The 24,332-nt window shown below is 31.1% G+C and overlaps 7 protein-coding genes across 7 annotated transcripts in view; 4 read left to right on the top strand and 3 right to left on the bottom strand.

Moving 5' to 3' along the window:
• Positions 1–2,693: 2,693 nt before the first annotated feature.
• HELRODRAFT_177401 (hypothetical protein) lies at positions 2,694–5,094 on the top strand (the record flags this gene model as incomplete). The annotated part of the gene is made up of 5 exons (XM_009025597.1): positions 2,694–3,045; positions 3,117–3,215; positions 3,782–4,108; positions 4,173–4,323; positions 4,962–5,094. The coding sequence occupies 5 exons, from the start codon at positions 2,694–2,696 to the stop codon at positions 5,092–5,094; spliced, it is 1,062 nt and encodes a 353-aa protein (XP_009023845.1).
• Positions 5,095–6,033: 939 nt separating this feature from the next.
• On the top strand, positions 6,034–7,460 carry HELRODRAFT_177400 (hypothetical protein; the record flags this gene model as incomplete). The annotated part of the gene is made up of 3 exons (XM_009025596.1): positions 6,034–6,385; positions 6,457–6,555; positions 7,120–7,460. The coding sequence occupies 3 exons, from the start codon at positions 6,034–6,036 to the stop codon at positions 7,458–7,460; spliced, it is 792 nt and encodes a 263-aa protein (XP_009023844.1).
• A 663-nt stretch (positions 7,461–8,123) lies between these two features.
• HELRODRAFT_177399 (hypothetical protein) lies at positions 8,124–8,474 on the top strand (the record flags this gene model as incomplete). Its single annotated transcript, XM_009025595.1, has 1 exon — positions 8,124–8,474. The coding sequence occupies one exon, from the start codon at positions 8,124–8,126 to the stop codon at positions 8,472–8,474; it is 351 nt and encodes a 116-aa protein (XP_009023843.1).
• A 751-nt stretch (positions 8,475–9,225) lies between these two features.
• HELRODRAFT_177398 (hypothetical protein) lies at positions 9,226–11,589 on the bottom strand (the record flags this gene model as incomplete). The annotated part of the gene is made up of 3 exons (XM_009025594.1): positions 9,226–9,578; positions 10,201–10,263; positions 10,611–11,589. 3 exons carry the CDS (start codon positions 11,587–11,589, stop codon positions 9,226–9,228), a joined length of 1,395 nt encoding a protein of 464 aa, XP_009023842.1.
• A 134-nt stretch (positions 11,590–11,723) lies between these two features.
• On the bottom strand, positions 11,724–15,049 carry HELRODRAFT_177397 (hypothetical protein; the record flags this gene model as incomplete). The annotated part of the gene is made up of 6 exons (XM_009025593.1): positions 11,724–12,133; positions 13,252–13,323; positions 13,730–13,950; positions 14,174–14,409; positions 14,581–14,699; positions 14,782–15,049. 6 exons carry the CDS (start codon positions 15,047–15,049, stop codon positions 11,724–11,726), a joined length of 1,326 nt encoding a protein of 441 aa, XP_009023841.1.
• A 1,435-nt stretch (positions 15,050–16,484) lies between these two features.
• Positions 16,485–17,662, top strand: HELRODRAFT_177396 (hypothetical protein; the record flags this gene model as incomplete). The annotated part of the gene is made up of 4 exons (XM_009025592.1): positions 16,485–16,596; positions 17,106–17,223; positions 17,324–17,442; positions 17,514–17,662. 4 exons carry the CDS (start codon positions 16,485–16,487, stop codon positions 17,660–17,662), a joined length of 498 nt encoding a protein of 165 aa, XP_009023840.1.
• A 3,817-nt stretch (positions 17,663–21,479) lies between these two features.
• Positions 21,480–24,332, bottom strand: part of HELRODRAFT_177395 (hypothetical protein) — a gene marked incomplete at both ends in the record, with an annotated part of 5,843 nt that continues 2,990 nt past the window's right edge. The window contains 6 exons of the mRNA XM_009025591.1: positions 21,480–21,621; positions 21,757–21,889; positions 22,649–22,768; positions 22,902–23,005; positions 23,617–23,718; positions 24,028–24,172. Coding sequence (XP_009023839.1) covers positions 21,480–21,621; positions 21,757–21,889; positions 22,649–22,768; positions 22,902–23,005; positions 23,617–23,718; positions 24,028–24,172 — 746 coding nt within the window. The remainder of the gene's footprint in view (positions 21,622–21,756; positions 21,890–22,648; positions 22,769–22,901; positions 23,006–23,616; positions 23,719–24,027; positions 24,173–24,332) is intronic.

The following is a 24,332-nucleotide window of genomic DNA, read 5'->3' as shown; positions in this document are numbered from 1 at the left end:
CATAGTAGAGCGAGTTACAATAATCAATCCTAGATAAGACTAACGAAGTAACAAAAAGGAGAAGAGTAGGATCATCAAGAAAAGGCAAAAGTTTTTTTATTCTACGTAGATGAAAGTAAGAGCTTCTAGCAACACTATTAATCTGAAAAGAGAGAGACATAGTAGAATCAAAGATAAAACCTAGACTACGAAACTTATCAGAGACATCAAGAGTTTTAGAATCAGGTAAGATAATAGGAGGAATAGTAATAGATTGTTTGGACTTATTAAAACAAATTAATTCAAACTTAGAAGGATTAAGTTTAAGAACCATGAACTTTAGATTAGAATTCACTGAATAAATATATGCTTCTAATTACATAATGGAGATCTCAAATTATTTGCCGATGCCTCAAAATGTTCAATTAAGATTATAAATTATTTCTGAAAACTCAAAATTATTTGTGGAGGCCTTTAACTTAGAAAAATTTTGAGCATCAACTTGGCATCATTTGCTTTTTACAAGTTGGCAAATTTTTATGATATCTCAGTATAATAAGTTATCTTAAAAGTTATAAATTATTATAAGATTTGATATCTATATTTATTATGTTAAGAAACACATGCACGTTTTACATAAATACACATGTACGTTTTACATAAATATCGTTAAACAGGTGATAGGTCAACTATAACGGTTCTGGTACAACATTTACAATAAATTAATATTTTGAAGAAAAAGAATTTTTCAACTATGTAAAGGAAAATTGTACCAAGATATGTCATAGTGTAACAAATAAAAAAAACACACGAATAAAATGAAACACCTGTACACGCATAAAAACATATTCGAAAAGCAACTTAACCAGCCAGCTAACGTAACAATCCAGTTCTGGTCTGAGCTTAACAATGCTGTTACACACCTCACACATTCGATTCGAACTATGATGTGTTTTAGGCTTGAAAGCGAGTTTTCAATTTGAAGATATGGCTTATAGTCAAACGAACATGCAAACATAACTAATAATACGATGCAGTAGAGAATAAAATGCAATTGCGCCAAAAAAATTTTGTGTAAGTTTAAAAAAATGACTACATAAATGACATATGAATTAAAGCTAAAATTTCTATCAATAATATTCATTGCAAGTTCACGAATTTCCTCTCAAACTAATGAACCAGTTGTTGGCTGGTGCGATCCTTACGAGACATTCTGCTTGTTCTCACCTGGGTCCAGCAGTTTCGCTTTCGTTTTGAACGCTGAAATGGATGGTAAAAATTGGAAATGGATAAACAACAATTCAACTATTAGAGGTAGTATTGAAACTTTTTAATTACTTTGTTCAGATTGTCAATGTTGGACAATAAATTGAAAATTTTTACAGTGGAAATTGTAACTACAGTCAGATAATGGGATTTCAAAATATCAATAATAACTCAATCACGTGTTTCGACGCAAATGATGCAAAATTTCAGTTAATCTGCATGGCAGGTTGGTTCAGTTCTAAAGATCTTGACATTTTTTTTAGAAAACTTCAAAATAATATTTTCACAAACATTCATCAAAGATTTTTCAATAAATACTCAACACATTCCTACCTAATTTTCAAGCAATTTTTTCATTTTATACCAAAAGATTGTTTCTCATCGTGGAAAGTCCACGACCATACAGGTATGGATGGAACTACTATTTATGCAGTTTAAAAAATTATTATAAGAATTGATATCTATATTTATTATGTTATGAATCAATTTTGCCAACAATAAGGTTTCTAGGAGGAGTAAGTTGTCTAATTTGTCTGACGCAGGATTTTGTTTGCAAAAGAGATTCATAATATTTTTAAAAACTTTATTTCACTACTAAGCTCAATCAAAGTCTGAAAGTTTGAGGTGTTTCTTAAAAATCATTAGATACCAGCGAATAAAAATATTTATAAAAATTATTTTACATATTTGATTGCGGTTTAAAAAAAACGTTTTTTTTCAATTGGTTACATTTCCTTCTTTAGGATATCTCAAACGATTGTCACAGTGATAAATTTATTTATTTATGATTTTCACAAAGCTTAGTTTTAAATGCTAATTATTTTTGAGAAAAATTATATTTCATAAAACGAAATGATGCAAAAATAAAACGCTCAAAATATTATTTATCATTTCATTCATGTAAATTTAAAAAAATCGTTAAAAAAGACTATAGTTCAGTTGTTTTAAAAAGTTGATGCACACACACACACACACACACAAACAAAATAAAAAACTCGCGCACAATCACGACACACACAAACAAAGCCTTTTTGTCCTTTTCTCGGGAACTCTCTACCTACTTCTCTGACTACTTCTCCATCACTTGCGAAGTTCAGAGCGGATCTCAAGACCCATCTGTTTTTAAAATTCATTGAGGAGCGGTGTTGAACATCGCGGAAATAACGCTTTATAAGCTAATTGATTGATTGATTGAAAGCCAATTCAAATGGTGGATAACTAATGTACGAAATTGTTAGGTAACAATTTAGTCTTGGTCTGAGCTTAACAATACCGTTGAATATAACGAGTGAATACTTTCGAACTAGGTGCGATGCAATGTTAGACCGAAGTTCTGAAATAAATTAAACGGCGATATTAAAACAACCACGACCTAAAAAAAACAATACAAAAATAAATTGTGAATTCATGTTTCACTTGTATTGTAATAAGAATTGACTGTGGCAAAAATGAGATTTGGTTTTATGATAAAACTTTTATCAGCACTAATGCTTGTGAATTCACAAACTTCTTTACAGAGTAGTGAACCAGTTGTTGGCTGGTGCGATCCTTACGAGACATTCTGCCTGTTCTCACCTGGGTCCAACTTATTCGTTTCCAACCTTTTGCAGGCCCAACAAATTTGTACTGCAAGCAAGGAGAACAGCTGGCCTCTGGAGATACATCATCCTAGCGTTTCAAACGCTCTTGATCAACTTTTAAATAATTTACATCTTTCAGGCAGCAGTTTTGCTTTCGTTTTGAACGCTGAAATGGATGGTAAAAAATGGAAATGGATAAACAACAATTCAACTATTAGAGGTAGTAATGAAACTTTTTAATTATTTCGTTCAGATTGTCAATGTTGGGCAATAAATTGAAAACTTCTACAGACAAAAATTGTAACGTCAATCAGATAATGGGATTTCAAAAAAACTCAATCACGTGTTTCGAAGCAGATGATGCAAAATTTCAGTTAATCTGCGTGGCAGGTTGGTGGCATGTTATTTCAAAGTCATTCTGTTCTATCGTATTCAACTAATTGTAAACTTAACTGAGTTGCCTTAGCTTCAAGCATCATTTATAATTGGTGTTTGGTACCTCAATGCAGTTTGGGAATCTAGACAATTTTGACGGGGGAGGGGAAATTTAAAATGGTTTAAATTTTCACGGGGTGGGTTAAAAATTTTACGAAAGGGGCCAAGATTTGTGGTAGTGTGACTAACGACCTTTTTTGCTTGCTTATCACGTTCAATTTTTAATCGATTTTACACATTACACTGTCTTTTTTCTGACTTTTATTAAAAAACTGCTCACAACTGCCTCCCCCAAGATACGTATTGATATCTATAACAGCTCATACATTACATTACAGTGACGCAAACGCTTGCAGGTCAGCCTTCAGGTCAAGTGGTATATTTAAGATCTTTTGGTCAGAAAACTTATCGTCTTTCATCTAGAATTTCAAAATAATAAACTAATAAACATATATAAATTTCCATTTCACAACATTACGGGCGTAAAAATTGTAACAAATATATTTTATTCATACTAAAAGATTGTTTTTCTTCATGGGAAGTCTACAACCGCACGGGCATGGACCATGCTACCAACAGTCCAATCACAACAATAGACGAATGCAAGAGCTATTGTGAAAGAGACAGAACCGATGAATGCGTGGCTGTCGAGTGGAATATTAATATGTCATTTAATTCAAGATGTTGGATTTTTCAAAACAAATCTGGAAACATCAGTTTCAACTTTATAGTAAAAAATGATGCTACTATGTACATAATAAATAGAACAATTAAATCTGTTGATGTTTGTCTGATTGACCTCAAGACATATGTCCCAAGCATATATCCATCTGTTGGAAACGTGGAAAGTCAGTGGGTTAACTTTAATTATTTTTTTCAAAAGTTTCCTAATTTGTTATCACACATACACAGCCGTTAGGAAAACCTTCATTGGTGAAGCAGTGGGAGGAGGTGTATCTGGCTTGTTGGTCATCTGCCTTGTCATCATTGTGGTCGTATGTTGCTACAGGAAGCATAACAAGTTTGTTTTGTTCATAAGCTCGTTTGATGTTGTTTCTATAAGGTTAATTGTTATGTTAAACTTGATGGGTAGACAAATTATTTTATGCTTTGTTAAAAGCAATTGGGGGTGGGAATGTTTATATATATATGAAATGAAACTTGACTCAACTTACGTATACCTTCCGTAAAAACTAAATTACTAATTCTTATTAAGAAGTACAATTTAAAATTTCAAGCTTAGCCCATATTCAAGCAGGAGAACCACTAAATTTTAAACGTATAAAAATTATTCGTAAGTCCTCAATCTGAAACAAGCAACATCATCAATGAAAAACTCCTATTTATGCGGCTTAAAAAATTATTATAAGAATTGATATCTATATCTATATTTATTATGTTATGAATCAATTTCGCATACAATATGGTTTCTAGGAGAATTAAGACTTGAATTTGAAGTAAGTCTTCATAAGTCTTGAATTTGAAGTAAGTCTTGAATTTGTCTGACTCAGGATTTTGTTTGCATTTTCGATTGATAACATTTTTTTTCACAATTATGCTTAAAGTTTGAGGTGTTTCCTGAAAATCATTAGCAACCAGCGAATAAAAATATTTATAAATATTATTTTACATATTTGATTGTGGTTTTAAAAAAGAAACCTTTTTTTCGACTTGTTACATTTGCTTCTTTGACAATGACAGGCCGTCTGAAGTTAACAACGGAAACGAAGTTGGAACAGAGGACAATGATGTTTACACCAGGCCATCAACAATCCCAAATCTAACCGACAATTCACATGAACATTTGTATAAAAGTTTAAATTCAAAAAGTTAGAAAAATTTTAGATTATGAATGATTGTAAATTAAATTAAAAAAAATTTAGTGTTTTTTCTCAATAAAAATTCCATCGAGATTAACTGTTTTGATCGCGTTGTTTCTAAATAGCTAATTAGGATGTCTCAAACGATTGTCACAGTAATAAATTTGTTTATTTATAATTTTCACAAAATTTAGTTTTAAATGCTAATTATTTTTGAAAGAAATTATATTTCATAAAACGAAATGATGCAAAAAATAAAACGCTCAAAATATTATTTATCATTTCATTCATGTAAATTTAAAAAAATCGGTAAAAAAGACTATAGTTCAGTTGTTTTAAAAAGTTGATGCACACACACACACATTCACACACACACATTCACACACACAAACAAAATAAAAACTTCGCACACAATCACGGCACACACACACAAACAAACCCAATTCAAATGGTGGATAACTAATGTACGAAATTGTTAGGTAACAATTTAGTCTTGGTCTGAGCTTAACAATACCGTTGAATATAACGAGTGTATACTTTCGAACTAGGATGCGATGCAATGTTAAAATCGAGAAACCGAAGTTCTGAAATAAATTATGCGGCGATATTAAAACAACCACGACCTAAAAAAAAACAATACAAAAATAAATTGTGAATTCATATTTCACTTGTATTGTAATAAGAATTGACTGTGGCAAAAATGAGATTTGGTTTTATGATAAAACTTTTATCAGCACTAATTTAGTCTTGGTCTGAGCTTAACAATACCGTTGAATATAACGAGTGTATACTTTCGAACTAGGATGTGATGCAATGTTAAAATCGAGAAACCGAAGTTCTGAAATAAATTATACGGCGATATTAAAACAACCACGACCTAAAAAAAACAATACAAAAGTAAATTGTGAATTCATATTTCACTTGTATTGTAATAAGAATTGACTGTGGCAAAAATGAGATTTGGTTTTATGATAAAACTTGTATCAGCACTAATGCTTGTGAATTCACAAACTTCTTTAAAGAGTAGTGAACCAGTTGTTGGCTGGTGCGATCCTTACGAGACATTCTGCCTGTTCTCACCTGGGTCCAACTTATTCGTTTCCAACCTCTTGCAGGCCCAACAAATTTGTACTGCAAGCAAGGAGAACAGCTGGCCTCTGGAGATACATCATCCTAGCGTTTCAAACGCTCTTGATCAACTTTTAAATAATTTACATCTTTCAGGCAGCAGTTTTGCTTTCGTTTTGAACGCTGAAATGGATGGTAAAAAATGGAAATGGATAAACAACAATTCAACTATTAGAGGTAGTAATGAAACTTTTTAATTATTTCGTTCAGATTGTCAATGTTGGGCAATAAATTGAAAACTTCTACAGACAAAAATTGTAACGTCAGTCAAATAATGGGATTTCAAAATAACTCAATCACGTGTTTCGACGCAGATGATGCAAAATTTCAGTTAATCTGCGTGGCAGGTTGGTGGCATTTTATTTCAAAGTCATTCTGTTCTATCGTATTCAACTAATTGTAAACTTAACTGAGTTGCCTTAGCTTCAAGCATCATTTATAATTGGTGTTTGGTACCTCAATGCAGTTTGGGAATCTAGACAACTTTGACGTGGGAGGGGGAATTTGAAATGGTTTAAATTTTCACGGGGTGGTCAAAAATTTTACGAAAGGGGCCAAGATTTGTGGGAGTGTGGCTGAAGATCTTTTTTTGTTTACTTATCACGTTCAATTTTTGATCGATTTTACATATTACACTGTTTTTTCTGACTTTTATTAAAAAACTGCTCACAACTGCCTCCCCCAAGATACGTATTGATATCCATAACAGCTCATACATTACATTATAGTGACGCAAACGCTTGCAGGTCAACCTCCAGGTCAAATGGTATATTTAAGATCTTTTGGTCAGAAAACTTATCGTCTTTCATCTAGAATTTTAAAATAATAAACTAATAAACATATATAAATTTCCATTTCACAACATTACGGGCGTAAAAATTGTAACAAATATATTTTATTCATACTAAAAGATTGTTTTTCTTCATGGGAAGTCTACAACCGCACGGGCATGGACCATGCTACCAACAGTCCAATCACAACAATAGACGAATGCAAGAGCTATTGTGAAAGAGACAGAACCAATGAATGCGTGGCTGTCGAGTGGAATATTAATATGTCATTTAATTCAAGATGTTGGTTTCATCAAAACAAATCTGGAAACATCAGTTTCAACTTTATAGTAAAAAATGATGCTACTATGTACATAATAAATAGAACAATTAAATCTGTTGATGTTTGTCTGAATGACTTCAAGACATATGTCCCAAGCATATATTCATCTGTTGGAAACATAGCGAGTAGGTTTATTTGATTACTGAAATTCATGTAAAATATTTAAACATAATTTTGTGTAAATAATGAATAAACAAATTTTAATATTGATGAATGGTGATTATGTGCCAATTCATACGTGTTTGCATGCAATGTGTGTTTGCTGTTGACGTTTATGTTGATGTTTAGAATAAATTCAGGCAAATATATATATATATGTATGTATATATATATATATATATATATGTGTGTATATATATATATATATATATATGTATATATACATCAATTTTAAAATAGCCTAGAAACGAATCTGAACATGTTTTAAAAAGATGACAACATACAATTGAAGACTTGAATGAAATATGGAAATTGTTTGAAAATTAAATAACATTTCTAATGAATAATGAATTACTTTTCCATTTTAAATCGATACAGCAGATGACAGAACCAGAACAATATTCATTGCAGTTTTGGTTCCATTCTTTGGGCTCGTTTTGATTCTGGCTGCAATTCTACTTTTTATATACGTTAGAAAGAAACGAAGGTATTTGAGTTACGTGTATAAAAATTTGTAAAGAAGTTGATTGCGCCAGTTGTGATGCAATTTTAAAAATTAAAAATAAATTAAAAATAATTGTGTCCTAGAACGACGAATCAGAATGAAATTTCAACACGCAACATCCCAACTACTGATCTCAAAATGACAGGTCCAAGTTTAAATTACACAACGATATTTCAGGACAATCAAATGCCAACAGGCTCACCAAAGGAAAGAATTCAGAAAATAGTAAAATATTCAGAACCAAATATTAATTACAGTAACTCAGCTAATGGCCACATCCCAACTAACTTTTACGACATGGTATATGAAAACGACTGTAACAAAGACAACGCACCAACATGGAATGGCATACAGGAGCAATCTGGCAGTGATTCAAGAGAGATGAATCAAGAATTGAACTGCAGTGCACCGACCAAACGAGTTTTTAGACTGAATGGTGAATATTACACTGAAGTTAATAAAAAAATCAAAAGTTATGATCAAGATTGAAAAGTACATTTTAAAGTGATTTTCATTCAAAACTATAATTTATTTTAGCTGAATTTTCCACAAAAATAATTTTACAACAAAATAGTTGGTGGGCAAAGGACTTATGGTAATTACTTTATAAAATTAACGAATAAAAGTATTTATTTTTCAAAAATATTTCAGTTTGTTTTAATAAAATAGTACAAATCATTCGAAATAAAAAGATGTTCGAATTGTCTCTTGATCGTCTCTTTCTTTGTTAACTGTTTCTAAATAATGAATGGTAGCCAATCACGAGTTTTCTTTTTGGCTTTCAAGTCATTTCAATTTAACGTCTTAAACAACTTTTTGATTTGATTAAACAGAAAATAAACAATAAATCTTTTATTCGGCAAACAATTTTGTGATGGTGTTTCTAAAAAGAGATTTTCTTGAAAAATTCTGTCCAGTGCGCTTTACAGACATTTAGCCCACAGCATGTCTAAAAAAAATTTTCTCGAACAACAAGATTGCATATTTTTAATTTAGTTTGATTTTTTTACTGAAAACAACTTTTTGTGCTGTTACGTTTAAACCTGTTAATTACAAAGTATTTTTTGTAATTTCTTAGTTTTATTAAGTTTAGTTTTATACAAAAGTATTTTTACATTTAAAATCTAAAAAAAAAATATTCCCGTAAAATGACGCAGTTTGAAAATAAGACAAAGCTAATAACAATTGGTTAACATAATTATTAAAAAAAATGTTTAATGATTCGGTGATAATAAAAAAATTAATTAATCTTTTCTTCACTCTTCTCGTACTCCAGCACCAGGGTCACAGATTTTTTCGCCTTCGGACTCCTCTTATTCCCTTTCTTCAAAATTGAAGGTCTGGTGAGCAGCCTGGATGGAGCCGATCTGGTAGAAGTAATGGAAACCCTTCCATGAGATCTGGCGCCAGTCGAGTAGAAATAGGCACTCGGTCTGTTCATTCCAGGCGCATAATTGGAACCATGAATATAATAAATACTCCCAGTGGCTGATGAATAACTTCTCTGTGATGAGGAAAGAGACCGAGTTTTCGAAATATTAAAATTCCGTCTTCGAGTTATTGACGGCAGACGTTTGTTCTTCTTTGCTAACGCTGTTGAAGTTTTTCTTTTTGAAGCGTCAAAAAAGTAAGGTTTTATTTTATTGAATTATAAAATAGATTTATTTTGTGTTTCTGTTGAAATCGCTGATTGCGTAAATGTATTGAAGTTATTTTTTTATGTTTAGTTTCTTGGCCAAACTTTATGAACAAAAAACTATTCATTTCAAGATAATAGTACAGTTTTAAAAATTTCATGCACTTTTTTATGGAGCGACATGCAATCGAAATGCACCTATGTAAAGATTTTGAGTATTGCGTCGCATGGAGCATTCAAACGAGGCATTTCACAAATTTTAACACCACGAAATGGACAACTTTTTGGAATAATTCAGGGAAACTCATAAACGTCATTAAATCTAATGGTCAGAAATAATAAATAAAACTTTAAAAACAACGATTTAAAAACGATTGCAACATTATCCAAAATCTCGATATCATAGTTTTAAGTCATACTTTTTTTTCCGCCAAACAACAAGCGCCATGATTAAGAGGAGGATTGCCAGGACGGCTGGTACGACAAACATCATTACGGTTACTGTTCAAATAAAAATTTTTTCATTTCCTGAAAAATTAGTTCATTTTAGAATTTTTTGACAAATTTTGAAATAGATACCTGCAAATTTTTCTAACGTAAAGGCCATTTTTGTGGGGTTTTCTATAAGGAGCACAATTTTCTCTAATTAAAATGAGTTGTGTGATATTAAAAATTTTCAAATGTTGACCTCTTAAGCACAAAATTTTCACGTTCTTAACATGCAAAAGCCATTTATCAGATGCTTTCCAAGTTTTATTTTTTTCAAAATATAAGTATTTGTTTTTTCTAGAAATCTCTTTATCAAAATTGGTCCAAATCATTGATGTATCTTGAAAATAATAAATCAAAGATGGTCATACTTTTAAATTTGTTCAATCAACAATCCACAAAAGTTTGATGAATTGAAAACAAATTGTTTAATGAACAATAGTGTTTAAATAAGTTTCAAGTTCATTTCATAGTAACAACGATGAAACGTGTCAACAAACTTTTCCTCAACCAGCTCCAAACGTGCTTCGTCGTACCAGTCCACGCGTTGATATCAATGGGAGACCGCGTTAGTTCGGAGTTGTTTAAGATTTCAAAATGGTTGCTCTCCACAAAAGCGAAGAGAGCCCCGTTCATACCGTGGCAGAAGTTTTGAGCGTCAAACCAATTTCCAACTCTCTCGTATATTACCAAACAATCGTTCTTAAATTTTTGAATATAAATTCTTAGGCTACTTTTTGTCGAAATTAAATCTTTTTCTCGCAAATAATCTTCAACGAGAAAGATTAATTTTAATTTTTCTTTACGCGTTAAGTTCATTTTAGAGAGATTTTCATCATCCAATCTTTGAAGATCGATTTTGAATTGTCGTGTGGCGATTTGGTTGACTTTTTGCCAATTGTGATTTGATGAAAAGATATTGATGTTGTCCAGATCCAAGTTCAATGCCTGCAGAAAGGTGTGGATGCTCTTCTTTAACTGCCACAAATTTTCATCTTCGGTTGAATTGTTATTTACATTTCGTATAGTCTTGTTTAGCAACATTTTTTCTGATTCTTTGGAATTATCGTGAATAGTTGTAAATCCTCTAAGGCGACTTCTCAAGTTAATAGAAATTGTTGAATTCAATGAATATGTTCTTTTTACATCAGACAAAATACTAAATAATTTTTTATATTGTAAAAAATGTTTAATTTTTTTATATGTTGAATATACTTTTGGTGTACTAATAACTTTTTCTAAATTTTTTAAGCTTGAATTCCATTTCAAAAACGTTTCATTCGAAAAAGAAAGATTATCGCCAACGCCGGCACTGTTTCTTTTGTTCTTGAGAGCCAAACCATCTCTCTTAGTTGTGTTGCACTGCTCAGAGTTGCTGGGTAGCACGCACATTATTTGGTTCTCCTTTGCAGATGACTCACTTTCAAATGTCAACGAATCTTTGCGCTTCGTTAGCTGAAGGAAGCTTTCATTCTTCATTTCCGAAACTTCAAATCCAGCTGCTGCACTGAAGGGAACTTTGAGAATGTATAACATTAAATAAAGACTCGAAAATTACTTGTAAAAGAATTAAATAAAATATATTGAAAAATTTGTAAATTAAATTTATTAAATCATCGGTCGACTTTTAAATCGAATTGTAGGTAATTTTCGGACATTAAAAGGTCATCCAACTGTAAATCTACCAGTTTGGAAAATTCGATAATATTTTTTGAAACAAAAGACCTACTCGGCGATTTATTTTTGACGATAGAAGTCCACTGTTGAGCCTGGCGGAACACGGCATTCATAACAAAGAGATCCTGCCTAATGTCATTTCTCGCCAAGTATTCGTTTACAGAATTTTGTAATTTCTCATCGTAAATTTCGAGTAGAAAAGATTCGTTTTCGCGTTGCGTGCAATGCTTATTGGCTGTTTTCAAGTTTTTAGTGTATTTCGACTGAATGTTGACGGAGAAGATGCAGTAATTCTCGTTTAAAAGGCAGTCCTCGCCAATTTTGTTTACTGCTACAAATGTTTGACCTGTTCAGAAAATTTTTTAGTTGAACTAAATTTAACAAAGTGACAGGACTAGTTTAGTTGTTAACAAATTAATTATCTAGTTAATAATTTAAAGTTAATTAACTTTTCAAGTAAATAATTTTCTAAATATTTTGTAGGCACATTCCAACACTGAAGGAGAAAAATAATAAGAAAAACTTACCAACGCAAGATGTTACCAATAATATTATTATTTTCAACATGTTTGCTTACATTGACAAGTTAATTTATTTTAAATCCCGGAACGTCATTTAGAAATTTATTGGCAACAAATAATTATAACAAAACTAAGAACTTTTAACAAAAGTTCAATGATATAATACTTAACTCAGAGTAAAGTTTTTTTTAAGATATATTTTGAATTTAATTAATAATTTTTTTAAAGATTAATTAAAAAAGAAAGATAAACCCAAATCTAAACTTTCAACTAACCGTTTTTATTTTTGTAATAAGCTATACCACATGCGTGCACATGCCTATGCACGCACGCACACAAACACAAGCAACTTTTCCGAAATTTTTTTAATACAATTTATAGTAGAATTTTATTAAACGGAAATTATTTTAAAAAACTAACAAAATCATTCTTTTGATTGGGAATTAACTAGTGAAGGCAATTTCATTTTAATGTTGTTTCTAAACTGTTTTAATATACTTTAGTACGCTTCACTTCATAACTTTGTTTAACAACCGATCATTCAGACTTCTTTATCTCATTAACATTTTCGCTATTTTGGCATCCTTCTAACTTTCTTGATCACCCTGAACTTTTAAACAGTTTGATGAATGATTAATTGATAAATGGATGGATATTGGGTAAAATTATTCTGTTAAACAGAATATAAACAAGAATTATATAAAACTCAATAATTTATAGAATGATATAATTATAAATAAAACAAATAAAACATGTAAACGACACTTCAAAATTGTCATTTAGTATTAAATCGTTACATTATAATTTTTCTACCTCCCAGAATTCGAGAAAATGTTAGAGCAAAAACTAGATGGTGAATTTAATAGAAAGTTCTCAAATTTATTTCCAATTAGATCTCTATCACTGTTTCTATTTTTATAAACGCTGTTACTGTTGTTGTTACCATCGTACACAACGTTATTTAAATATGGAAGATCATGTTCGTCGAAAAGCTGGCCGACAAAATTGTACTCATCTGACGAATTTTGACACGTAACAAAAATCAATGTGCTTTGGTATTAGTAATAGTTTTAATTTTTCCTTCAAATCGTTTTGAAAGTGATTTACAATTTCATGTCTTCGCTGGTATTGTTGCTGATGTTGTTGTTGTAGCTGCGATTTAGTTTTTGCTGGATTGGTTAATCGGATATATATAATCGTTGATAGTTTCCGAACTAGAGGACACATTAGCGTTAATAATGACATTGCGATTTTTCATAGCGTTGTGAACATTTTTACTTTTATGTACATCAAGAGTTGTCGTGCTACTACCAACACTACTGCCACTACTGTTAATACTTCCAGAAATTGCGTTTAAAATGGAGTGTAGGCCCGGTTCAGTAAGAAATTTAACGACATTCATAACATCTTCCAATGCCAACTTATCATTTCTGGCATTGAAAATATTCGTGAGATTCGACACCATGGTCGGTAAATTTTGGTGATCCATTCATCTGCCCACCAATCTGTGAACAGTCTCGGATAGTACAAGCCTAATATTTCAACGTGTTTTCTGTGCACAAAATCGTATGTTAATATTTCCACGTTGCCCTCGCGATTATATGGACCGACTGCACCGATGTTTGGCGGGTCAAACTCAAACCTATAGTGGTAGAGATTTTAATGATGACGAAGATGATGGTGTTGGTATAATGTCATTTTGATAATGATGGTGAATTTGACAGTGAAAGTGGTGACGGTGATGAAAAGAAAGAAAGAAAATAATGAGTATTAATTATTTTGAAAATAGTGATTTAAAATGGAATAAAAAAAAATCTTAACATAATGATTTTCCGTATTGAACGAAAAAAATCTAAATCACTGACTGATTAAGAAGAACATGGACAAATGCATTTGTCCAATTTTCGGTCAACATAAGCATATCGTCATTAGGACTGTAGAAATAATCTGCCCCATCTAAATAAACTTCAACCATGGCGTCGTTTTTGGCCCAGGCTGGATGTTTTGTGTGGTCGCACCGCACGAAATGAAGTCCTAATTTTAGTGTAGTGGGGCAGAGCAGGGATGCGGTTTCGTTGAAAGCTCTGTAGAATGCGCCTGACTTGAATAGGTCGTTTTATATTTCATCGGTGTAATCGCAAGCAATGTAAAAGTGGTACTCGTACATTAGTGGTGGAAGTAGGTTGATGCTGGTGTTGTCATCATTGTTCTTACATACGTTCGTCATGCTGTTACATTCATTTATCAACTTTTAGACAATGCTTCCGCTTACGTTTATACTCGCAGTTTTACAAAATGTCGGTAGAAATTCAGAGGACATGGACATCTTTTTTAAAAAATCAGTTTGCCCTGTTAAAATTGACGTCAACCCACTTCCGATTGCCACTTTAACTGTCGGAATGTGTCGTTGGGTCGGTTGTTGTTTCTCGTCTGCTGTTTGTCTTCTATGAGATTCTTTTTTTAATGTACTTACTTTTCGAACATTTTGGTAGATTTGTCTCTTTAATTTTATTTTCGAATTCTAAATAGTTGTCAAATCCGCCATCTTCATCGTCGTCGTTGTCATCATCGGCTACGTCTAACTTACAAAACACACTTTTGATAATCGCGCCGTTAATTCCATTGTTAGTGTTGATATAATTATTGATGTTGTATTTGTTGACGTTGTTCTTTGTGTCACTTCTATTAACTGTCCAAAAAACATCTGATTCTTTTGTCAGAATCTTGTAAATTCCAATCATCACAGAATAGTTGCTCCAAAAAAGGTTAATAAAATAAGGAAGATGATTAATCTTTTTAAGTCGGCAGGTGATTTTGCCAAAAAACGCGAAGCAGACATTTTGGTTTTCTACATAAAGTACAGAGACGGCAATAAAAGTTAATTTTTTTGTTAGGACAGTTTTTGCCTCTGACAAAATTAGATGAGCTTAAATAAGACACAAGGTAACGCCAGCAGATGTTATTTCGCTAATTAAAAATCATAATCATTAAATTTGTTGAAAGGATTTTCTGAATAATTTATTTTTCATTTATAAAATTTAAGTTTAAAAATATTATTAAATAAACCATCAAAAAATAAATCAAACTAACAAGAACGTGTCTCTCTAAATGTTTGAAAAACAGCAACAACCACCAAACAGTCAACAACGTCATAGGGATGGGCAAAAAGTTTTAAATTAAATTTGTATTGAAAGCCTAAATAACTTTTAGTAACGTTTACTAATTAAAGGCTTACCAGTTTTAATTTTTATTAATTTAATTTTTGCAAGCCGTGAGCACGGCGTACACGCACATAACACACACGCACACACCCATTTACTTATACATAATTATTGAAAGAATATTAAAACATTTTGAAGGAGAGAGAGAGAGAGAGAGAAAAAAAGAAAGAAAGAAAGAGAAAGATAACTTCTACATCAAGATATTGTTAGGTTGAAATATAATAGCTGATGTTAATAGCCTGAACTTAATCAATAGTTGATATTCTAGTTCTTCTCCTATGTGATTCACAATACTATAACCGACAATCGTTTTAATATCAACGTTATGTTATTTGGAAAATTATTAGATTAAAATAATTTACTGACAAATATGTTTTTAAAAATATTGAAAAATATTCAGAAATGAATTTATTCTATGGTTTATATCATTTAATGAAATTTTAAACTGAGTAGAGCCGAGAGAAAATTCTTTTAATCGAACTCTATCAAAAACTTGCATCCACCCATCCATCCGTCCGTCCGTCTGTCCGTCCGTCCGTCCATCCCATCCATCCATCCATCCATCCATCGTTTTAATTTTAAATGTCACTCGTTCCCTTCATAAATGATAAAAAATACAACTAACTGAATCTAAATTTTTAACCAGATTATATCATAAATTACCAATAGCCACAACTCAAACACACACTCAACAACAAACTCACACAAACTTTAAACTCTTCAAAAAATGTTGATTTATTATAAACGTTCTTCAAAAAAAGAGTAAAGGTCTTCATAGGTTCAGGATAATCAACAACACACAAACATCGCATTAATTTGAATACGTTTTAATACGTTTGAATACATTTTTAATACGTTTTTTGCGTGGATTTGAAAACGTACTTATACCGGTGCTGTTGTTCCGACAGTTCATTCGTTGATTTAAAATTCTAACATACTTATTTGTTGTTACAAAATGCTGACGTCCACAATGAAGATGGTGTCCACTGGTCTGTGCAAGGTCGTACTCCTCGTTTCCTTCATCATGCTGGCCGCTCGTGGTCAGTGCATGGCACAAAACAATGCCAGTTAGATAGCTCTGTCTTTGGATGAATTGATTAAGTTTTAATAAATATTTTTTTGTTTTAAATATATATATATATATATATATATATATGTATATATATATATACTGTTTAGTTTCTTAGTTTAAGATTAGCAAGGTTGCTACAAATTACGTTTTATAATTTTGCTAATATCAATAAAAGCATTATAAATTTGCTAATCGTGTTTGGGTGCACCAAATTTCATTCATTTTTTGATTCACTCATTCTCACTCACTCACTCACTCACTCACTCACTCACTCACTCACTCACTCACTCACTCACTCACTCACTCACTCACACACTCACTTATTTATAATAAACTTTATAAACGTTTTTACCTGATACTTGTTTTTAGATAAGATCATAATCTAACTCGATTTTCAAATTTTTTGTTATTAGTTCATGCACAAAGCTGAGTTTAAAAAGTGAAGCAATAAAAATTGAAAAAGGACACTACTAAACAAAATTTTTATTTCTCTTCACAAATAAGATTACACCTTTAGTACTCCAGTTAAAATAATTCTGGCTCATGAAAAGGCCTGGCTTATGCATGGCTTCAATGGAGACGAATGCGACAACTTTTTGTTCAACGACATGAATCTCGTTGAGTAAGTTGTTAGAAAAAACATCGCAGCTTACATGTGAAAGAACTTTATTTTTTCAAAATTATCGTTTGTTACTTATTCTGTATTATTATTAACCTTCTAGGAATAAATTAGAAAACAGAAAATATCTCAAACTCTCTCCTGTTAAGAAAGAGGACGCTGGAACGTACAAGTGCTTCACTTCAGCCGGTGTGCTACACACCATTGAACTGAATGTTATCAGTGAGTTCACTGCTGTCCGAACTTGGTCGTATAATTTAAATTTTATCCGAAAAATCTTTCTAATTTCGTAGAAAAATTTGAAACTTCCTCAAGTCGCAAGTATGTGTTGGTCAACCCGTCTATATGTAATGAAAGTCATGAAAACGTTACGTTCACGTGCGATGCTGAGTACCATGGACCAAGTGATTTAAAACTGAATTGGATGCGTTGGACACGGTGAATTTTAACATTGAAATTATATTGATGTTTAGATCTAGGTGTTGAAAAACACTTCTGGAAGATGATTTCCTTAAAAATTGAATTCCAAAAATAATAAAATTATTTTGTGTTTTACATCACACTAAAATAAATTCACGATTTAACTGTTATTTCAATCAGACCAATCCGTAAAAGGTCTGTCGAGCAGACAGCTACGATTTCGCAAAATAAACTTCCAAGAACTTATTTCCTGTCTAAGAAAATTTTGCTAAACTTAACAGCGTTCGTGAATATTTTTGTTTTTGTGTGATTTAACAAGTATGTTTTACTTTAATACAATTTTGTTAATGATAAGTTTAATATGCACAGTTATATAGTGAATTGATTGTTGAAATGATTGATTATCCAAATCGCATTGTTGAACTTGATCAATGGATAACTCTAATCTTTGCTAGCCTTCTAAATAAACTGCAAATTTTTTTCTAGGTACTGACATTTTGATCATCGTCTTTGTACAAATCCTATTTATTCTTTTCAATTATAGTAGGGGCTGGTTAATCGGATTCCCGGTTTGTGAGATCAATGGCTTATTACAATCTTATTATGCTTATTACAACATTAAAGATCTTTTTGATAATATCCGTGGTGCGGTGAAAACCCTTCTATTAAAAAAAAACGTAGAAAGGCCAAAGACACTTAGATCTGAAAATGAAATCAAATAAAGCGCCTGGTCCAGGTGAGATAGTTGTTGAAGAAATTAAATGCTTTGATGAATTTGGAATTAAAAAAGTGACAGAAATTTTGAATGAGATTTATAACAGCGGCAAAATTCCTGAAGATATATCCAAATCAATATTTAATGCATTGCCTAAAAAACGTAAGGCAACGGAATGTGAACTACATCGAATCAGCTTGATGAGTCATCTCACAAAACTTCTCTTAAAAATTTTGATGATAGAAGCACGAAGCAAAATCTGATCTGAAATTTCAAATGTCAAATATGGTTTTGTCGAATATTGTGGCACAAGAAACGCTATCTTTATGCTACGAATGATCAGTAAACAAGCGAATATTGTGGCACAAGAAACGCTATCTTTATGCTACGAATGATCAGTAAACAAGCGATTGAATTGTAGAAAGTCTTGTTTATATGTTTTGTCGATTACTCCAAAGATTTCGATAGCGTGAAACACGTGGAGCTTATGAAAATATTAGAAAATTTTGACATTGATAGAAAAAACACGAGAGTTATCAAAAACCTCTATTGGGAAGAAAGAACAGCAATGAAAGTTGGCAACAAGATGACTAGTTTTGTCGAAATAAGGAAAGGTGTTAGGCAAGGCTGTGTACTGTCTCCAGACCTGTACAATCTCTAAAGTGAGATCATCATGAGAAAGATAGGAGATCTACCTGGAATATCCGTTAGTGGCGTGAATTTTAACAATGTAATATATGCTCTTGATACAGCTCTTGTACCAGATTCAATGGAAAAACTGCACACAATTGTTTTTAAACTAGTTTTAAAAGTAATATAAAAAGCTTGCAAATTAAAATCAACAAAACAGAATACATAAATCAGTAAAAGCAAAACCGCCCCAATCTTCTCCATTAGCATTAGTAGTAAACTGGTGAGACAAGTCAACAGCTTCAATAATCTCGGAAGTCTGATTACCCCAGGTTGTAAATGTGATACGGATATCAACCTCACCAACAGTAAAATCAGAATATGAACAAAATTAAAACAATTAGGGTGTTACATTATTTCTTGTGCTAACTTATGGCTCTGAGTCCAAAATAATTTCTAAATAAATGCAAAAAAAGATTAACACTGCTGAGATGTGGTTTTAGAGAAAAATTATGAAAATTAGCTGGACCTCTCATACTTCAAATGAGGATGTATTAAAACAGTCCGGTTATGAAAAGAAGAAATTACTAAAGATAATCCGACGGGGGCAGTCAAAGTTTGTTGGTCACATCATGCGGAAGGAAAGAATAGAAAATCTAACAACTACTGGAAAAGAGATCGCAGTCAACAATGAATAACATTCGTGAAGTCTTTGTGTCACTTGTTGAAAATTACCCCATTTCAATTCTTAAAAAGTGTTAAAGATCGGGTTTTGTGGAGGTCGATGGTCGCTAATGTCCTGAAAGGATTGGGCAGGAGAAAGAAAGAATAAAAAGTATCAAATCATAGGCAAAATTTAATTTGCCTATGATTTTAATTTTAAAGAGAAAGAAAGAATAAAAAGTATCAAATCATAGGCAAAATTTAATTTGCTTTAATGACGACGCCTCATATGGCAGTAAGAGGACACCAGCAAAATTTTAACTGTCTGACTTACTTTAATTAATTAAATAAGGTAAAGCTAGCTAATTCTTAACCGATTGTGATGCGGAAGAATGATTATTATATGTTGCGTGAGGTGGATATTGATTTGCGTAGTTCTAAAATAATCCTATAACCGGCTGCAATTTCGCAAAAACTGATTCACAATTATTGAATCAATTAGTAAAAATGGAGTCATTAAACCTAAGGATGAAAAAAATGAATAATTTAAAAACGCCAGTTAAATAAAAATATATAAAGTTTAAATTCTTCCGAAGTGAAAACTTGAACCCAAAAGAACTGGTGTGCACATTAGAGAGTGTTGAAAGTGAACCAGCTAATAATAAATTTGAATACGCACCTGACGTTTAACGTGTCGGTGAGTTTTTTGAGTGATACAGTCCATTTCTCATCTTCAATTGTGGAGTTGAAGCGGTAGTCGATGAAATATATCGCAATTAAGGAAATTTAACTAAACACGTAGCAACTAAATGTTTAATATCAACGAACATAACTAAATTGTGTTATTTAAAATCAAAATCGCCTGTCATCATGTTGAGTTGATCATCCATTCAGTTCCTGCAATGAAATAAGATGTTATGTATTATAATTTCGTACGCCGTGAATAATACGAATACTCAAATATAGATAAAATCTATTGATCACTATTTTGCATATGTAAGAGAATAAATTGTCTATAAAATATTTTCTCTATTTGCAACAATTTCCATGAAACTCACTTTATACCATCGATCGATTCTGGAACGATTCTTTCTTTTCTCAAGTAGCATTTTTTGACTTCCATAGTATAATTAAGTGTTATCTTTTGACCATAGACCGCATAAGCAATAGTAACGGGGGTTTGGAATAAATGATGTTGTTGTAAAAATAATATAATACTTGATAGGTTATTTTGATTTTTCATTTGTAACAAATACGTTTTTAGTAGGGCAATACCTAATATTTGTGAATTTCGAAAATTCGGCCAAATGAAACCAAATTTATGCATCATTCTGTTCCATTTTTCAACTAGCTAAAATTGGTCGTCAATTCAGAAGAGATAAGAAGTCTCATGTTAAATTAAGAACTGAATTTATTCTATCATATTCTTTCTTTGTTTCAAATTGTTTGAACTTTGCATTAAACATATAATCATATTCGTATGTTTATATGTTTAATTGTTTGTTAGTTAATGTTTGTTGGGTTGCAGACATTGGGGAAGTTTGTCTTTGCCCTTGTTTTTCATAATTATGATGATTAGTATAATAATAATTATAAATAAAATAATAAAAAAAATCACTATTATTAATATTATAACGCTAGTATTCTATTTCAAAGAATAAATGCAAAATTTAACTGCAATTTTTGCTTTACGCTTGCTTAAAAAATCCTAGAAACAGTGCTCGGTTATAATATTTCAATTAATTTACAAACCGATGAAACAATAATTTACAATTCCAATTTGGCAGAATATAATTAACTTTAATAAATATGAAATAAACAAACAAAAAATCTATTCAACAAAATTTAGACTGAACTCACTAGAAACAATTAATTCTATTACTTCCTCGTCACCAGCTGCATTTCTACATTTGAACTGCCCCTCGTGAGACCAACTAACGCTTGGAATTTCAATAGTTTTGTTGTTCACAAACCTGCATTTGTTTGAAAAATTGGAAAGTTTCATTGAGAAAAAAAATTAAGTTTTTAATGAACAAATAACAGATAACCTATATTCATGAAGCGTCAACACTATTAGGCGTATGAAAATCAATCTTTATGAAACCAACATTATTTGATTATTAGTAGCATCAGAGTCTCTTGGATAGATTTTCCTGTCTTTAAAGTAGCATGTTTCAAATTCCATTCTAAACTTGAGTTTTTCTTTTTTACCATTCACAGCCTTAACCGTAGTAATTGGAACTTTGAAATAAAATAACGTCGTCATAAATCTTAAATGAATTTTGTTAAGTTAATTTAAATATACAATAGTTACGGTATGTTTTTATCCTAATAGAATAAAATGAATAAGTATTTAAACATATTTTTTAAATTGAAGCAGGTTTTACAAAATATTTGAATAAATTTTTACCAGGCTTAGTTATGAAATTTCTTCACTGTGCACTTGCTTTAGCAAGTACAACTTACAGCTGGTGTCTGCAAAACTACATTCGAACTGGCAAAAACAGCTTGTTGTATTGAAATCGAAGTCTAAATACAATTTGATTTTTTATTTATTATTAAAATTTCAAACTCATATTTATGTTTTAAGATTGTTTTTCTATGGGGTTTCAAAATTTTACTTGCAAATATGAGAAATATTTTTAAGAAATTTTTTTGTAGTTAGCAGAATATCTTAGCAGAGCCCGGCCAATGAGAGGACCTAATTTTGCAAGAAAGCAATATGACTCAATATGGCTGATAAGATTTACACTTCACATTTATATTAATGAAGCGTAATTTGCTCTAATTCATCAAAAAAAGCAAATAAACACAACCCAAATAAAAATTTTGTATCATCTAACTTAAACACGCAAACTAAAAAATATAACTAGTATTTTTAAGAAAAAAATTAATTGAAATATTTCCATTTAAAAATGCTCACAATTTTATCAATATGTTCTTATGAAATTGTGAAAAAACAACATTAAACAAAAATTGGTCCAACAAATTTGTCTTAACCTTTCAGCATTAGTTTTTGTACATTGCAATATACGTTTGAGTTGATCTTGCATTCGTACGCCGAGACATCTCTATTGTCCTTATTTGCATGCACTTTTACGAGCTCATATGAGCCTATATCTTAGTTGGTGAAAAAATAAAAAAATGTTTGATTATCATTTTCAAAAGTTAAATAAGATATGAAGAATGAGTTTAATGATTGAACAAACAAATTGGAAGATGAACGATCGATGGCATCACCGAAAAAACGTACCAACACGTTGAACGTCAGGAGCATATTCAACTTTTTTATAATCTGCTAGTCCGTCTTCTGTACTTTCTAACGTGCACACGAGCTTTTTTGAGTTTAAATCCTCACTTGAATGAAATATAAATAATATGAATTTTTATTTAGCAAGCACTATTAAATTATTCAACTCATTTCCACTAATTGAATCTTTCGTTCTAAAAATATTTATACAAACTGGAATCCAGTTAATGAATTACTTAAGCAAAGTAGTCCAATTGAGCGGTTGCTATCGTTAACCAAATATTATTGACCTAAACCATATACTAATGTATTTTTTAAAAAATGGTCTAACGCGGGATATTTTGTCAGGAAAAAATTAAGTGCTTAAATTCTGTTTTTCACAATTTGATTCCGAGGAGCGATTGATTTCATTAACCGAAAATCCAGATAACAAGCTCCCACTAAATTAATTAAAACCAATACACATGATATTGTACACTCAAAGACAGTGACTGAAATGTTATAACATTAGACTGGAGTTCAAATAAAATTTTGCAAGTACTTAGATAGAAGAATGTTTGTAGAAGGTAGAGTTATTAATTGATCAAGTCTAATAATTAATTAGTCAACTAATCAATCAATCATTTGGATGTATGTACATTCAAGTATTCATAAGGGCAATAAGAAAAGTTGAAAAACACAATCGTTTAATAACATGAAGACAAACTCAATTACAAACGTTAATAAGTCGAGCCCAATTTTCTTAGACAGCGAAACAGTTTTTGGCAGTTTCTTCTGTGAAGTCGTATTTGCTTGCTCAAACGATCTTTTGCTGATTGGACTGAGCAAAAGTTTAATTTTTAATCCACGCATGAATTAGTTTCAGCGTGAAATAGTACACAAATGAAATGTCTGAACAAGTAAAATAGATTTCGAAAAAAATCGATAAATAAAATTTGAAAATCGTTTTGACGAAATAGGATAATTCAATTTTTTGAACAAATTTATTCAAAAGGAAATAAAATTTGAAAAAACTTAACGGCAATTAAATTTTACTATTTTTTGCTAAAATCGCACATTGGTAGGTATTCAGATGGAATAAAAATACCACATAGCCAAATACAAATACCATCACGAAATTAATACTCACCGTGTCCAACGCATCCAATTCAGTTTTAAATCACTTGGTCCATGGTACTCAGCGTCGCACGTGAACGTAACGTTTTCATGACTTTCATTACATATAGAAGGGTTGACCAACAGGTACTTGCGACTTGAAGAAATTTTCATTTGTCCTAAAATTGAGTTTGCAAAATGACAATGAATAAATTCATTTCATGAAATCTTACATCTATATTGATCTGATACTAGCATATTCTATTTTGACGTTCAATTAATGATAAGTTTAAACAAATTTTCAAGTAGTCAATGGTCAATTTAATCGACCAAAAATCA

Source organism: Helobdella robusta (genome assembly GCF_000326865.2).
Source record: "Helobdella robusta unplaced genomic scaffold HELROscaffold_42, whole genome shotgun sequence".
NCBI classification, from domain to species: domain Eukaryota; kingdom Metazoa; phylum Annelida; class Clitellata; order Rhynchobdellida; family Glossiphoniidae; genus Helobdella; species Helobdella robusta.
The sequence above is the reverse complement of the archived record's forward strand: the minus strand, read 5'-3'. Positions and strand labels throughout refer to the sequence as shown.